The following is an 18085-nucleotide window of genomic DNA, read 5'->3' as shown; positions in this document are numbered from 1 at the left end:
TATGGCTGCATCATAGCTAATGCATAAACACCTTAGTGGAATAAGCCACTTCTTTGGTACATAAAAGAGAGGTTTCTTTTGGGGAGTTCATATCTTATCATTTTGTACTGACTGAATGGCAAAGGTAATAAAATGGTCCCTTCTTCAATAGGCTAACTTATTATCACCAGTCATAACAGACCAGGATTACCTTCTGTGGGTGTTACGGTTGCTATTGACATGTCCTCTTCCTGTACATCCAGGAGTGGGGCACTTTAGAACATTTTCATGCATGGCCAGGACTAAACAAGAGAAGAAAAGAGGGGCCTAAATACATATCAACTTTGTAGTGCAAATCCTGTCACAAAGCTGAGTTTCAAGGAGGCATTGCCAGCATTCATATGCATTCAAGACACTATGGATATGTTTGTGCAATCAACATTACAAGGGTGTCATCTTATGGTTCTAATCTGATGTAGTTGGTATATTGTCTTACTCAAAGAAGGCGTTTTGGGGTCTAAATGTATCACCAGCTTTGCTAAAATGAAGGCTTGATCTCTTTCTCCTTTTTCCACCAAACAAGGAACATGTCTGGTTAACCCTGGATGGTGACAATATTGCATTACCAGCTTGCTTTTTTAACACCAAAAAGAGGATCCACCATTTGTATAGACACTGAAACCTGAAACCATCACTTCTTCTGGCAGAATCCAATTTGAACATCTGCAACTTCTCTTTACCAGAAGACTCTGACCTGGTAGATATTACGACTATAGCACCTTGTCAGCCTATCCTCTTCCCCCATTTCTCTCTTCACTGCCCACCCTTTTTGTAACATCTTACCCAGTAAAGATATCTGGAAATCTCAAAAACTTGCACTTTTTTTTTTCTTTGAGGCAAGGGCTGATTTTTACGTTGGTCTGAAAAAGGTATTGCATTGCATGGATTTTGAGTTTTCCTTACAAACATAATTGCTGCTTTTGTTGTTTGAATATTGATTTTCAGGTCTAAATGCAGCAAGTGGGGATGAGTGCCCTAGTTCCATGTCCCCCCTGCTGCTGCTCCTGTTGGTTTCATGTGCAAAGGGTATCTGTCTATAGGGCACGGCATGCCAGCATTTCAAACCATGATTTTCCAGGGTTCTCTGCAGGGCAGATGATGAGAATGATGGCAAGGGAGGCAGAGCCAGCACAGTTATCTCCACTCCCCTTCCTTGTGTAGACCTTACATGCTTTTTAAACACCCTGCCTCAGTCCAGATATCAACCTGTTATTTTCCACACGGTCATGTGACATTAGGGAAAAGAGCGATAAGTCAATATGTTTCCAAGATTGTTGAGTCTCTTTTCAGCTTACTGTGAGTCAATGCCTGACATGTAAACATGCCAAAGAAGAGTCTGATAAGAACAATTCTTGTCCAGCATAAGAGACTGCAGATGCATTTTCATTTCTTCTGTAATAAAGCCACTTCTGTCAGAATCCTGTGTGACTCAGGCCACATAAAAAGAGGCTTTGAAATGTTCTGAAAATGTAGTCCCCACAGAAGATTCAGAGGAACCAGCAGCAGACCAAAGGTTGCCATACTGAAACCCCTTTCTTACCATATCCCAAACCCTGCCTCATATCCTTTCTCACTTGGGTCATCAAAGCAAAGGCAGAAGCAGACCTAATGAAAAACTCTTTTGATGGGACATTATACAGGAAGAGAAAGGAGGACTATTTAGGAGATGGGGCTTACCTGGAAGGAGAATATGGCCACAGATCTGAATGATGAACTAGGATAAGATCAGGAAGAGAAGCACCCAGTGGTCTCCTCTTGGGGGGCAGGGGGGTTAACAGGTATACCCCTACAGTTCCCTGCCATAGCTCATTGATAATTGTATCCTAACGGTAAATTTGGAAGTAAAGTTTTTCTGTATTGTTAGTTCCAACAAAGTTGGGAAGAGAAAACCACTTCTGTGCACTTCAGTTTGTTTCACTTCAGCTTGCTTCTCCTGAGTTGAAATATTTTATGTCGTAATTACTAACAGAGTAAACCAGTTGCTGGGAAACATGAACAACAACCATGGAATTCATGGTTTTGGATTTGGGCTTCCCTTGGGCATCTGATTGGCTACTCAGGAAACAAGCTGATCCAGTTGGGTTCTTCTTGCATCCTTATCATTTTTTGGGCAAGGTGGGAATTGCTGAGAATCTTGTTCAGTTTGGTTTTGATAAGAATTTACCTAAAATCCACAGATTTCTTCAAATTTTCAATGGAAAGAGCTGGATTTTTAAAAACTGAATGTGGGAGAAGATGAAACTGGTATATCCATCCAGGAAGTAGACATGATGTCATCCTGGGAAACATAAATGACATGCCCAAGTGAAGTATTTAGATTTTAGCCAGCTTACCAGCTGATTCAAAACATATTTTCTTGGCAGTCAGAGTGCTTCACTCATGTAACATTCCCATGATCCAGCTCAATTCCTAGGAGCTCCCCTGGCAGAGGAAAAGATGGAAGGCCTGGCTTTATGCGCTTAGCTAGAGCCTTTGTGTTGCAATGCTATGGTAAAAACATCTTATGTGTGACCTGTCACATTCTTGGCCCTGACAAAGGCATTGCTGATAAATCTCATTTGCAGGGCAACTGTTCTTGAGAACTAGTATTTGCATTCAGGGCGGAGCCAGAGCAGATGCTGGGAGTGCTGTAGAGCCATGGTGATTATAGTCCCATGAAAGCATTAATACAGTCCTAACTGCCAGCACAAGGGTCACCCATGCAAGGAGAATCAGAGATGGTCAAATCAGGAGTTCTTTCATATCTGTTCCTAGTAGTTATGCTATTTTTAATTTTTTTTCCTAGCGTAGGTGCAGCAGGCTCAGTCCAGATTTTCAAAGTTCTCATTCCCCCTGTTAGATCCTGATTACTTCCCTGTACCTACTATAGAATCAAAATGACAAGAAAAAAAGAGAAATCATAATGTCTGTTAATGTCATGAATTTCAACCATTCAAGGATGGTGCAGGTTACTACAGGCCAGATTTCATTGACTACATGACACAGTTTGTACTTTTGCTTAGCAGAAAAGGAATGTCTACAAAGAGCATGGTGAGGACCCCAACAATGCCAGGTTTGTGACCTTAGCAGATTGTATAGTGGCTCCAACATCTAGAAGAGAATGGAAGACTTTTCTAGTAAATCCACCTAGTCAAGATGGATTTACTTTTGCTCCCAGGATTTTATTGACGCTGTTGGCCTAGTTTAAGTCGCTTTGTTTCTCCCTGTTTGAATCTTCATGGCAGCAAGCTATTCACAGTTTGCACACGAATGGACTTCAGTGGGTGCAGTGTTATGAATATTGCAGGTCCTGTTTGCTCTTTGCTTACCTAATACAGTTACTCTTGGCGCATTAATTATGTCTCACATCTATAGTCATGTGGCAGTGGGGACAAATAGGTTGCCCTGGTAAGCCCTTGAGGCCTCTGTAAGTGTTTCTTTCTCATCCTACTTCTCATTGCTGGCCAACTCAAGAAGAGAGAGGAAGGACACGCCCCCATGTCCAGGAGACATCTGAAACATCAAACCATAGCCAGTATGGATGGCTTGAAGTTAGTCATGGAAACTCTTGGTGCATTTTCATGGCTGGCAGGCAATAAAGAACAAAGGTTGACATCTGGTTCATTTGGTTGTTTGAACCAGAGGGACATCACATGAGTAAGACATTACATGAACTCCCTGAGTGTAAGAGAGGGCCTGAACATAGCCCTGAATGTGGTTCATTTACCATTGCATATCCTTGCTGTTTGTTAATAAAGTCTTGCCCAAAGACAAACTCTCCTGTCTTTATTTCAGAATGTGCCTTACTGTATTGAAAGAAAAAAAAAATACTTACTTTCAAGTGGCACTCTGACCTTATGTGGGCAGCCTGAAAGACTGCGGTGGTGTGGATATAATCCAGTCACATGCCCTGTGCCATCACATCCTGGAATGGGACATTTGGTCTCTCTCTTTTCAGGCCTAGGCATGTCTGCAGAAAAGAGAAATGAAGATCTTATCAGAGATTGTTCCTTGTACATTCAAAGCAGAATGTTTGAAAGAGATGAAATGTTCTGAAAGCAGTTCTCTGCCAAGGTGTTAGTGTATGCTGAAATGCTAGACATTTTGTCAAATTCTACTTTGAACAATGTCCTTGCTAGTTTGCACTAAAACATATGGCTTTCAGAATGCAATGACATCTGAGTCATGAGCCAGAAAACTGGAACTAACTGTGAATGAAAAGGGCAAATCTAGAGTGCACTGAATATCAAAATATCAGGCTGTGGGAATAGTGGATCATTATGAAGATGTTGACAGGTCACTAGACAAAAGCATAGGCCCATAGGTGATGTCTCACATCTGTTCTTATCTTTGTTGGGATGCTTTTGTCATAGCATGTTATTGGTGAAGTTAGGCAAGGGACTTCCTCTACTCCCTATAATGGCATGTTATAAAGTACACACTGCGGTTTGCTGAACAAGCTGAAACAGTGGCTATTAAGTAAGACTACACCCTCCAACATTTCATTCTTGTGTTCTGAAACTTTAGGTGATAGATGAATTTGTTCAGTTTGCATTTTAATGTGAGCTTACTTGGCTATGTTTTTCAAGCCACTGTGAGAACTGAAATTTACAGCACAATCTAATGTGGCTGCCCCTAATTCTCTGAACTCGGCGGATTATAGGTAGCTTATTGAGTATGGAAGGCATGCAAAAGAACATTTCTACCCTGCAAAACAGTTGCTCATCTGAGGGTTTAACCTTGCAGCAGGGGAAGAGGAGCTGAGACCTCATTAATGTACTATGTACACCAGCAGAACCTCTCCCTTCCCACCCACCAAATGTCATCTCCATGTGACTCTTGTGACTTTGTAGTTGCAGCCTGTGAAGTTCCTCCCATGCTGGCTGCAAGGATGAAAGGAGGTCACTCATTCCAAATTCAGAGTCCCAGTTCGAAGCTAGGAGCAAGTCTGCAAGCTTGGAGCTGGGGCTCAAAGTTCTTCACTGGCTGTGTAGACATGGGGCATGCTAGGAGCTGCAGGCTTATGTTTTTCTGTCCAAATTGTATAAGATTACACTTAAACAGAACATTTAATGTTACAATGACTCATTATGATTGCTCTACAAAAGTTGCAATTCAAACCATTCAACAGGTTTTACTGTTTTGTTTTTGCAGAATGGTGTGTGTGTGTGTGTGTGTGTGTGTGTGTGTGTGTGTGTAAAAGGGAGACAATAAACTAGCATTTTGTTTCCTTGTATTTGAATTATGTGCAGGTGCACTAGGAACAAACATATCAGGATATATCTGCCTTAGCAAAATTCACTTTCTACAGAGTCAGGGGAAGAAAAGATGAAATCTGAAGAGCCAGAGTGTGCATGAGTGCCACTAACCATTTTTTTAAGGCATCCCAACATCTCCAGTAAAATCCAAAACTGGGGCCAAATAGGGAGCACAACCTTCCAAGGACAGGTAACATAAAACAGGATTAGTCCCTTATAAATAGCTGCAATTGGAGAATATGTGATCATCTTAACACAATGCAGCAATCTACCATATTGTCTGTGCTAACCAGTTGCATCTTTTGCATATACCATTTTCCTTGAATATGTATGAATGTAATGACAATAAAGTATAACAAGCTTCCATGCAATGTGGTCATTTGTAATCAGGGCCTCCATTATATTCCTGCCCCCTGATATTTTCAAGTGACAAAGAACAAAGCAAGTAGCTTGCAAATACATGTGTTTATTGCCAAAGCCACAGATAAGTATAAAATCATGGTTTCCACCCAGATCATTCAGTGGCACTTATTCAAGACTTCTCCATGGTCTCCTCTTCACATCTTATGGAGGCCCCACGGAGAGGATCTTCAAAACTCCTGTTGGATTTCTATTAGTTCTTATTCATTTATTTATTGTGGATCAGGGTCATTCCTGCCACCTTTATCCTCTACTCCAATCCAACCATCCACCAGAATTGACTTTGCCCAATGTGTGAAATAATCACACTTGTACTGCAATCTTCCAGTCTCTACCCCACTTCTAGGTTGCCCTGCTAATGCCATTTCCAGACCCCCTAGGACACAGTAAAACAGACACACATGTCCCTCAAGAACTGGGAATTTGTGCTTCCCACAACAGTTGTGGTTTTCACAATGCTCATGCCACAACCTCAGAAGAACAATGAACATAGAAGTAGAGGTTAGGAAGATTTCAGTCACCAGCAAAGTAGAGGGGAAGTAGTTATGGGATGAAGAGAAATAGAGGATTAGGAATCAGAAAGGTTTAGCATGGTTGCTCTGAGGCTATGGGGAGCCTGTTGTCCTCAGCAGGGGCATTGGTCCAATTATTCAGCTTTACTACAGAGCTGCTTAACTTGGAAACAAGGAATTGTACATTCCTACAGTAATAAACTCAATGTAAATAATGTGTAATAAATATGTAAGGTCTGATCTGATAAGAAATAATGTAATATAAAATAGGTGGATGATAGCTAGTTAGCTAGATGACAGATATTTGTTCACTCAGGGTATTTCCTAAAATATCTTCTTTTCACCAAAGACTTCCATATTCCTAACAGAAATAGTGAACTTAAGGCTGTGTCAGAAACTTTGATTAGGATTTTCCCAGTTTCCAGTGTCCAGACTAAGCATAGACTTGAATGCAATCTCTGCTCAAAATCCATAGATTCCAAGCTAGCAGTATGACTTATGGACCTCCCAAAATGCATTCAGTGGCATACATACATACTGAAAACATCACATGGAAAAACTTGATGCAGATAAATGCATTTTAATCAGGGGGAAAAGAATGTGTACATTTCAAAGTTATGCAAGATTGATGTGTGCATTTTAAAATGTGACAGAGAACTTCTGCAATGAAATGTGGAGAAGTCCAGCAAACTCGGGTTTTGCTGATTTGTCCATACCTAATTTCATTGCTAAGGTTTACAATAATTCCAAGATGCTAATACACACAGTAAAAGTGTCCTCCAAACTTCATAATTTTGGCAAATGACTCAGCTATAATTAAGAACTGCTAATTTCACAGGGACTTCATTGTACCCAATAAGCAACTGTTATGTAATAACATATATTATACAACATATGTGATTGTTCACGGTAGCACATATGTAACATGATAGAGTAATACCTTTTCCACATAAGCTTTTTGCCATTTTGTTTTGTAAAGATGTGTTTCTGTTTTCAAGCAACATCAGAGGAACCCACATGATACTTTGGTACATCATTGTGCCAATATGAAAACCCTCCCATGCTCCTGGCACAACTATATAGTCCTTACTCCATCAGTGTTAGTTGAAGCAACTAATGGTCATTCCTCATGCATTTTTCGCTGCCTGAACCGCAGGAGAAAGATTAGTGGTCATGCAGGAAAAGGAGCACCTGTAAGGAAACTGTGGATCTGAGCCCCTGGTTGCTACAGGTTGGGCTGCAATCCTGTTCATGCGGAGTCAATCATTAAGCAGCATTAGCATCAGGGGCAGACATGTAGTCATGGTTGGGCAATGGATGGGGACATACATCCCAGCAGGAGTCCACTGACAAGAATTCAATGGAATTGTACTCTTTCCTATTACTACCAGCTTGTTCACCTGGTACTTGCTCTGGCTAAGACAACAGTGGTGGTGAGAAAGAGGAGCCAGAGATTTTTATTTATTATATTTATAACCCACAGGGGTTTTTTTTCTTTCCAGGGACTCAAGGTAGCTTAGAGTCTGGCCTAAAGTCACCCAGTTATCTCAATGGCTGACTAGGGACTAGAACCCAGATCTTCTGAGACTCAATCCCACACTCCACTGCACCACACTGGCTCTGCCTACTTGCCAGTGCCTACCTGCATCATTGACTTTCTGCTTGTCAAGCAGGCAAGTGGTAGCAATTATGAAAAACAGGATAAGGATGGGAAAAATGGCTTCCCCATTGTCAGTAGTGGCTGTTGACAATGGGTATGACGGAGGGGGCCACTGAAGATGTCTTGTCCAAAATACCCCCAAAACCTGAAGCTGGCATTGGGCTTAAGCAATGAAACCATGTGAATATCTGAGCAGTGATTTCCAGTGCAACAGGAAGAAGACTCCTTTTGTAAATCAAGAGGCTGCAGGCCTGGAGAAAAGTTCCTTCCTGTTACGAGTAGCATGTTTCATTCTATCATGGATAGTTTGCAATGTGGAAAAATATTTATGGGATCCCTTACTGGAAGCTTTTGCTTTATTATCAAATGTCCCTAAAGCAACCAATGAGACCCTGAAATTACAAAATGGTCTGTTAAATGCAGGAATAAAAGGAGGGAAAATTGCCAGCTCTTTAAACAAATGTGCCATCCATTGTGAACAAGAAAAGTAAACTTACGTTTATTGTTATACATGGCTCTACCACCAAGATCAATCACTTTGGCATGCCTTCTTTCAACAGCAAGGTGCTCCAGTAGAAACCTGTCCAGCTCTTTGTAGGTGCTATGAAAGACATGACCTTGCTCTGCCTGCAGAGCAATTGCTCGTTCTAGTAAGCTCAAGTTCTGTTTAGTTTTGTCCAAGTTAAAGGATATTTCTGTATTTTCTGACAGACACTCATCTTCCTCACTGTCTGGAAATGGATTCTGAATTCTGTTGTTGAAAGATTCAACATGAGACTCCTGTGACTTCCGCAGCCCTGTTTCCAAGTCACCAATAGTTTCAGTGTTGTCAAAATCACCTTTTTCAGTTTTGACTCCTGACACTTTTAGGACATCTTGCTGGTTGCATCCTACAATATATTTTTTATTTACAGGAAGCTTTAAGTTTGTCTCTTCAGAGAAATTTGAGGAACTATCCCATTCATTGTCCAGAATTTCAGAACTACTTTCATTATCCTCAGAGGAACAGTACTGTGGATCAGAAATACCAATTCTGTCTCTTCTTATTGAAGAGTTAATCATGTAACATTCATCAATATCGTTATTTTCAATGTTAAAGGACTGGCTGCCACTCTCACTAAGTTTATCATTTTCTAGGGGATTTGGTGCATCTTTTGTGATTTTTTCAAGGTTCATTAAAGAAGTGGTCATTAGGTCCTGGTAGCCAGTGTAACTGTCCTTCTTTTGACAATCATTTTCTTGCACATCCAAATTTGGGGTACTTTTTGCTGGCATTTTTATGCAGTCTTCTATATAGAAAAAAGAGAGAGAGAAGCTCAAAATTAAAAAAAAAAATACTTCTATTTTGGCCACAATCCACTCACCACTTATTCAGAAATTAGTCCTATTCACATCACTGAGAATACTCCAATGTTAAGTGATCTGACATTACAGGCTTGGTCTAGATCAAGATCCATTGTATGAACAATAGCAAGAATCATATTAAGAAAACACTCTTTGTACTAGAGAATACTTCAAAAATGTAGTAGAAAGGCCAATTCAAATAACCAAACATGTTATATATGTACAGAGGATTCATGTGGCAATTGTGTGATGCATGCAATATGTGTTCCTCTCACAGGTCTAGTAAATACGAATTCAGATGTGGCTACCGTAGATGCTCCAATGGTATTGCTCAGTTGTTTCCTAGCAGAGTTAAGGGATATGTTTCTTGTTGGCATGCCAATTTAAGCATTACCAGAAATGGCACTTTCTATACGCACAGTTTGCTAACTATGTAAAATAAAATCTTTGGATGTTGCTAGACTAAGTTTAATTGTAAAGCCAATCCTAGTTTCATTGACATCCATGAAAGTATCAGTTTAGAATTCTTTGTTTCCTAATTTAGAAAATCTACTGTAGTTTCAAAAGAAAGGGAAATTCAGTCTGACATTTGTAATGGTCAAATTGCTTATTGCTCTGGAATCGTTAAAAACAGGCTAGAGCAAGACTATGCCTGAATTCCGTCGTGCTTTCTTACTACATTAGATTGAAAAAGAATATCCACAACACATGGCAGATCTACCACTTTGTTTGTCCATCAATACCCACTCTTCCCCTGATCTTGAACAAGATATTGGACTGTGCAGAAATGGATAGACTGACTTTATCTCTTAAGGAAAAAGAAGATACAGTTTACTACCAAACATGGGACTTTTTCTATCAATGGCTACAGAATCAGAACTCTAATATGGGCTAAAATACATAGCATTTGTAGAGAAATAAGACTTTGTACACAGTATGTTTGAAGTCTTCAGAATAATTATTTGTTTAGTGAGTAGAAAACAATAAAACTTTAGAACCAGGAATACCCACTCTTTCCCTACTTTGGATTACAATAAACATACAAGGTGGAAGGATTCATGGATTACAGTGGCAAAATGAAAGCGTTCGCCATTCACTGCAAATATATAGACCTGTTACTATGACACAATAAAATTCAGATGGAAGTAACAGAGTTATCTTCTTTGATAAATTTATTTCTCTGCATTATATTCTCTTGCATTTTTACAAAACTCAAGTTATCAGTCATTTTTGGTTAACAGAAGATCTGAACCCTAAAGGTTATATGTTTGCATCCAATGGTGCCTGTCTCCTCTCAGAATGGGGACAGAGAAGATTCTTTTTTCTTCACACAACCCACCCTATATCCCTCAGGTCTTCACCAGAGGGCTAGGGGACCCTCAGGAGCAATTTTTGGGGGCCCACCAGGGAAGAGGGGATAGAAAAGTTGCATCACATGAGTGGATGTTGTTCACAGGATAAATATTCCAAGTAGCAGCAATAGTTACAGAACTACTGAACACATCTTATGATAAAGGAGAAATCCTATCTTTAAAAATTAAAATTAAAATTAAAAATAATGAAGATTTCTAGCTTTCCAAAAGGCTTCAAATATTCATATGTCCTGTTTTTAAAAATACTTTTCTTTGAAATCATATCAGAAAACAGTTGGTAGCCGTAGCTACAGGAAAATGCTGAAAGACAATAAACCCTTTGTGTCTCATTTAATTTTTTCTAAACATTTTTTTCTGACAAGGACACTCCAAAATACATCTCCATCATCTTCCTTTCTGGTAATTATCTCCCTAAAATCAACACTGGTCTGCCAGGATCAAGTAAATATTACCATAGTAACTAAAAGCATTTTTGGATGAAGGGAAGAATTTAGCCACAACACTAGCCCCTTCAATAATGTTGATTATAGGGTGCATTCTTTTGTTGGGATGTATTCAACATAAACTGGAACGTTTCACATTTTACTTCCTAGAGGGTAAAAAAATGAGATAAACAAGTTTATAATAAAAGATAAGATGGTCTGGTTCTTTGCAGAATCCGTGTCAGACCAACACAGGGTTTATAAAATAAATCAAATATCCTCTAAAAATGCAAATAAAGTTCTGTCTCTGCAACAGTGAGCTGTTAAGAGAAAGTGTAAAGGGTTATCATAATTTCAAAGTATTATCAACTACCAAAAACAAATAAAAAGCATTTTCAGTGAATATGTCCAATTCATTGAACTATTCTCTCAATCCACTTAACTACCCACATGTGTACAATAATGATTTATAGACATTATACCTAATTATGCATATTTGGGCTATGGTGGAGTGCCTAACAAAAGCTCTGGAAAGCAACAATTACCTCTGTTGCTTAGCTACATAGTTTAAAATATTCCTATTAAGTGCAGATTATTGTGGAAGGGAGGAGGAGGAGCACACAATGCACATGTGCCACCACAATGCATTTCACTTGAGGGCTGCTAAACTGTTAGCGTTTTGGGTCATTTCCAGTTTACATAATTGTTTGGTTCAACTGTTTGTTATACATTAAAAGAAAATATTTATTAACTTTTTCTTATGTCTTTTCTTTGGGAGACTGGGCCCTGTAGCAAAAGATGTGGCCCCTTTTCAAACTTTGTGCCATGCATTCCTTTCCATGTTGTTGCCTGACTTGAAAGCTCCAGCAAAATTCTATTTTTTCGAAGTACAACTATCACAGTTTACATTTTGACTGGGCAGAAAGCAAAGTAAGGTTTGCATGAGTTTCCAAGTGTGGGCAAAGGAGATAACAATGATCCAGATTGTTGTTGAGGTCTGTATTGATAGTGCATGGGCAAATAAGGGGTAGTGCTTGGCTCCTGTCTTCCAAAGCTCATATCAGCAACCTACAAAAAACCCACAATCTACTTTTTCTTCTTAGTTTGACTGGAAAGCTCATATTAATTAGAGGTATGTCTTTCAGGGAAATTGAAATATGTTCTATATACTTTTCAGGATAAAATACCCCACCAACAGTCAACTGAATCTGTATGTGTTGCTAGCAGAAACAAAAAACAAAACAAAACCTTATAGGGAGAAAATGCAACCAACAATTTATTATGCATATTAGCTTCCACTGCTACAACTAGGTAATTTTTGACCCTGAATCTATGGGAGTTTTCTTTAGAAGGCCATGCTTATAGCTTAAGCTTTGAAGCACACAGCAAACATTTCAAACCCCCACCCCCCGGCACAAGTATTCCATGCCTCACAACTTCTTCTACATTGCTGATATGGCAGGACAACCTGTTTGCCAACCTGATCTAAATGAAAAACAAAAAAACCCTATACCTCTGGGAATGTGTGCTTTGGCTTTTTAAAGTGACTGAGAGTCAAAGAACCATTGTGACAATGAAATTTGTTTCTGCTGCCTTAATGCTTTCAGCACCTGCTGCTCTCTGGCTGGTCTTTTGAGCATCTGGAACTTTGACCCCTAGGTCTATCCCTAACTGCATGGCTGCCAGTTTAACCTGTACAAAGACAATCTTAGGATGCATCGAAAGGGCGTATTGCAGGACTGAGATAAAGTCCCTTCTCAGTGCTCTTTTGCTGTCCTGAGGATGGAATCCAGTACATAGTGTTTTCCTCCTACGAGTTCTTTTCTCACACTGCACATCATAAGGAAGTATAATAATGAAGTCAACATTCATGGTTCAGATGCTGAGACCCCATGAATCACCATAAGAAGGTGATCTCTACTGTTGGTATTGCCTGTTCATACAACTGTCTGTGTGGCTTTCTTTCAGTCATACTCAGAAGGTTTAGAATCTGGGGCAGTATCCAATGGTGTCATTCCACAAACTCAAGTCTTGATGGCAGAACTCCACTGAATATTTCTATTGCATATGTGCAACTGGTTGTGCAACCAATAGATTGCATAAACAGCTGCACAGCTGGTTGCACATGTTTGATGCCCAACTGCTTGCACAAACATAACACTTCTTTTGTGCCTAGTTCAAAACCTAATAACCACTATTATCATTTGCACAATTTGAATGACACAGGTAGAAGCTAGTCATAAGACTGATTTACTCCTAATCAGTTAAGTATGCCAGAAAAAAAATGGAAAACATTTTGAGAGGCAGCCCAATATTATGACTTGGCCATCACTTAGGAAGTTGCCCTGCACTGAGGCAGACCATTGGCCAGTCTAGCTCAGTACTAACTATGCTGACTGGCAGCAGCTCTCCAGGGTTTCAGGCAGGAGACATTCTCAGTCCCACCTTGAGATGGAGGGGATTGCACCAGGGACCTTCAGCATGCAAAGAATGAGCTGTACCACTGAGTTAGTGCTCTCCCTGAGATGCATAGATGCTGAGATGAAAGCCCTATTCATGTGTTCTTTATGTGAAGAACTAATGTATAAATAAAGGGGACAGGACCACTTTGCTGGCCCCATCTCCAATATCTCACCTGCCAAGCTGTAGCCCTGATGATTGTAAGGAGGAATCAGCTGTACACACGGAGCCTTGTCCACCTCAGGATGGGCAGCACTGATTGCACAAGGCCCCGATTAAGTGATAGTACTTCATAGAATCGTATAGTTGCAGAGCTGGAAGGGGCCAGTAAGCCATCAGGCCCAAACACCTGCTAAATGCACGACCCCAGGCATCCTTAATAGAGGTCTGTCCAGCTGCATTCTGAATGCCTGTAGTGTGGGTGAGCTCATAACCTCTCTAGGCAATTCATTTCATTGTCATATTGCCCTAACAGTCTAGAAGTGTTTTCTTATGATCAGCCAGGATCTGGATTCATGTAACTAGAGCCGATTATTCTGTGTCTTGCACTCTGAAATGATCGAGAAGAGATCCTGGCCCTCCTTTCTGTGACAACTTTTCTAGTAATCAAAAAACACTATTATATCTCACTTCAGCCTTCTCTTCTCAATGGTCTGAGAGGGCTTTCTTTCCAGTTCCAGTTGCCCTCTGCTGAAACTACTCTAGTTTATCTGGATCCTATTAAATCCTGGTGCCCAGAAATAAATGAGGCCTAATCAGGGCTTCATATGACATGACATCTGTGCAATGTGTGGAGATCAGGGGAACAGACCCAGTCAGGGATGCAATAATGGGGTGCAGGGGTGGGGTGAAGCCAAGAAACATGGAGTCTCATGCTTCCTCCAAATGCTGGCTTCCCAGTTGAGGAGTGATCTCGCATTCTAATGCTCATGAGCAATCCAAAACACTAGGACTAAGAAGGATGTCACTGGTCTCTCCCCTGTTCTGCTTTAAATAAACCTCTTCAGTAACTGCTGTTAAACTGCATAGCAGAATCAAGACTGGGAGAGAAGGATATTAAACTTGCCTCCATGCCAAAACTTGAGTCCTTGACTATGACACTAATATGCTGATAACTCTCAGTTCTATCTCACCTTCCCACCTAAAACTAAGGGAGTTCTAAATCAATGTCTGACACTGAAAATGCACTGGATGAAACTGGACAGGAGTGAACAATTTACAGCATAATCCAGACAGTGATGTTCCTGGTTCATCAAAAGGCAGATCAGGGAATACAGATACAGCCTCTCTTGCATGGGGTTGTATACCTCTTGAGGACTGAGGTTAGCAGGTTTGGGTATATTTCTTAATGGAGGCCTGACCTGAGATGTCTAGGTCTTGGTGGTGGCCAAGAATGTGTTTCTACTGCAAAGGTCAACTGCGTCTTTTCTTGGAAATGTCAAATACAGCTATGGCAACACATGCTTGAGCTACATTTTGTTTGCACTAATAGAAAGTGTTCAATATGGAGCTTCATCTGAAAGGTGTTCAGGAACATCAGCTAGTCCAGAACAGGTTACCAGACTGTTTCCAGGTGCAATTCAAAGTGCTAGTCCTGACCTACACGACATGGGACCAGGCTAATTGAAAGATCATATGATCCCATGTATGCCCAGGTTTTAAAGTCCTCAGGACACACCTTTCTCTCTGTCCAGAGAAACATTTTGAAAGAACATGAGGGTGGTTGTCCATGACTGCTGCTCCCAGGCTATGCAACTCCTGGCTAAGGAGAGACCAACTAGCTCTGTCTCATATTTCCTTCCACGGACAGGGAAAGGCATTTCAGATAGGCACTGTGTGTGTTAAAATAGCTTTAACTGGTGCACAACATTTCCCTTTTGATTTTATTGAAGTATTTAAACTGGTTTTCTTTCATGTTTCAGCAACATGTTGTATGCAGACTTGCATTTTATTGTTAAATGCTTTAAACACTGTTTGTCATGGAAAGGAGATATACATTTAATAATTAATAATTGCATAAAAGTATAAAAATGGAAGCAGGCAATAAAATATTTTTTTTTTAAAGGTAACATCTGGAGTTTCAATTACTACGCAGCCAATATTACTTTTATAGATGCAAGGCATCTTGCTCTAAGTGTACAAAAGATATTTCCTGAAATCAGCAATCAAGAAAAAATTAGTTGGCATGGCAAATAATTCTAAAGCTAGGAAATGGATCATTCAGAAAGGAAGGAAGGATGAGATTCTCATATTTAAATCAGAGGTGCAGAACCTCAGGTCTGGAGGCCAAACTCAGCTGTGCTCACATGACCATGGGCTCTTCCCCTACACTGGTTGCTTTACCCCAACTGATCATCTGCTGGCTTCCTGGCTTCTATCCATTTCTCCCCATGCTAAACTGTTGAAATACCTCTGCGGCTCAGTTAGCAGCAGTAACAGCTTTCTGCCAAACTATGCTGTTATTTTTGGCTCTGCTCTTTTTACCTTTAGCCCCAAGGGCTTCTTTGAGGTAGAATTTAGACTTGTAACTAAAAGTGCTTTAACCCCCTAGATTTAGAACATCATTTGCATGTTTTGCTCTCACTATTTGTCTAAAGTCCAGACCACCTTCCTCCCACTTGATGCCCACCCACTGAGATGATTCTGCTACCTTTTCTTCCCTTGGGTGTATTAGGTTTACATTCTTTTGGAGTCATTTGCCCTTGATACCTGTTTGGAGAATGTTGCTATTGTCCTGCAGTTCTGTCTTCTCATTTTCCCCTTTGCCTTCAACACTGGGACTGTAGTGACGGGGTTTCATTAGGAGAGACTTTCTTTTGTTGACTGGAACTCCAAAATTCAGCTCTTCAGCTTTCCTCTTCTTGGCCATGGAGCTTTTGTAGGCACTGCATTTATGTTGGAGTATTGATAGTGGAAGAAATGAACATGAAATACATCGCAAAAGACTATTTTATTTTGAGGAAGAGAAAGAAGAAAAATCAAGAAGGCTACTATGATTACAGTTCTGAAAGCTGGTTATTTGAGTGTAGACTGACTTTTAGCTGGGGCTGAAGGGTGTATGAACCCCACTTCACTAATTCTATTTCAATGGTACCACAAGTCTGCATTATAATAGGGGAAAAACACCCTAAACCACTCTTAATCCTTTGTAAAGCATATGTTAATATAAGCTCTGTTCAGGACTAGACTGTGCAACCAGGAAGGGATAAGAAAAGATGGCTAATGTGAAAATTACACTACCAGTTACATGTGTCAAGTTTGTTTTTATGTTCCTATAGTTAAAGTATAGGATACCACTGTGAGTACTGAATATGCATGGAATAGATAGAACATTATGAATGAATACACAAATGAAACAGTAGAGTTTCACTTTAAACTTATATTTGGGCTATGATTTGCATAACAGAATCAAGAACTGGAAAGAACCTTTTATCATATAAAAATATTAAGGCAGTTTAATAATCCTCCTGCTGCTCCTTTATCCTCACAGCAATCCTATGATGTCTGTTAGGCTGAGAGTCAGTGACTGGCTTGGTCACCCAGTGAGATTCATGGCTGAAAAGAGCCAAGGATCCAGATCTCCCAAGTCCCAGTTCACCCCTCTAACAACAATACCATATTGGCTCTCAAGTCTAGTTTTAGTTCTAGTTCAACCCAATGTTTTATGTGAGATCTACAATGCAGGTTGCAGCTACATTCCCAACAGATGGCTGTCTAGCTTCTGCTTAAATATCTACACTGAGGAATAGCCAACCTGCTCCTGTTCTATTGTCAAGCAGCTCTTATGTTGCATATGTCTTTCCAATTTTTGGCTGTAATAAACCTTCCTGCTATTTCCACCCATTGATTCTAGTCCTGTCTTCTGGTGCAACAAAGAAAAGGTCTAGTTCATCTTCTGCATGGCTTTCAGACATTTGAAGACCACTATTGCTCTATCTGCTTAACTAGCTCTTTCCCAGGTTAAACATAACTGAGTTCTTTCAATTGCTCTTCTTGGTTTCCAGACTCTGCACCATAGTGGTCAGTCTTCTCTGTATATACTCCAGTTTATCAATCCATTCTTAAAATGTGGCATCCAACTGGACATTATTCTCTACCTGCAGCCCACCAACTCGGAGTGCTTCTGTAAATACAGCACAAGAAGAGAAATGATGCTGCAACCTTGCTGAAAGAAAGCAGCTTAGTGCCTGGATGGGAAGCAATCTGCATTCTCTATAAATAATTTATAAGAAAGTGAAATTGTGTTCCTTTTTTTTGCTTCCTATAAAATAAAATCACAGCAATGGCATATACTAATATTGCAGACAAGGTTGTCCCAAGGCATTTGCTACCTGAAGCAGAGAAGTAAGAGATGCCTCCCAACTGCCTAGGTTGAGGTGGACAATATCCAGAGGCAGCCAAATTATTCTGGCATCTGAGGTAGGAAATTCCTACAACACTTCCTCCTGTTGCTGGCAGTAATTATTTAAAGCACGCACAGACAATAAAATAATTAACAATTCACTGCCTGTCATGAGACCCAATCTGTTGTCTGAGGTGGGCACCCCCTTCTGCCTACTGGTATAATCAGCTGTGGTCACTCAGTATAACAGAACAGTTGTAGGGTTGCTCCATTGTT

At 40.2% G+C, this 18085-nt stretch overlaps 1 protein-coding gene across 2 annotated transcripts in view; it reads right to left on the bottom strand.

Moving 5' to 3' along the window:
- ST18 (ST18 C2H2C-type zinc finger transcription factor) overlaps positions 1 to 18085 on the bottom strand; it is a 149716-nt gene that overhangs the window by 52315 nt on the left and 79316 nt on the right. Inside the window, exons 1-6 of one of the 2 annotated variants that reach the window (XM_044424132.1) lie at positions 16177 to 16336; positions 15760 to 15784; positions 14415 to 14434; positions 8366 to 9136; positions 3854 to 3988; positions 191 to 281 (exon numbers count right to left, since the gene is read on the bottom strand). In XM_044424132.1, the coding sequence (XP_044280067.1) occupies positions 191 to 281; positions 3854 to 3988; positions 8366 to 9136; positions 14415 to 14434; positions 15760 to 15784; positions 16177 to 16336 (1202 nt within the window). Of the gene's footprint in view, positions 1 to 190; positions 282 to 3853; positions 3989 to 8365; positions 9158 to 14414; positions 14435 to 15759; positions 15785 to 16176; positions 16353 to 18085 lie in introns of those variants that run through there. The other variant, XM_044424131.1, reaches the window with a different exon arrangement.

The sequence above is a fragment of the Varanus komodoensis genome, unplaced genomic scaffold, assembly GCF_004798865.1.
Source record: "Varanus komodoensis strain SLA01 unplaced genomic scaffold, ASM479886v1 scaffold14_1, whole genome shotgun sequence".
Classification (NCBI taxonomy): domain Eukaryota; kingdom Metazoa; phylum Chordata; class Lepidosauria; order Squamata; family Varanidae; genus Varanus; species Varanus komodoensis.
This window is presented reverse-complemented; position numbering and strand designations above follow the sequence as displayed.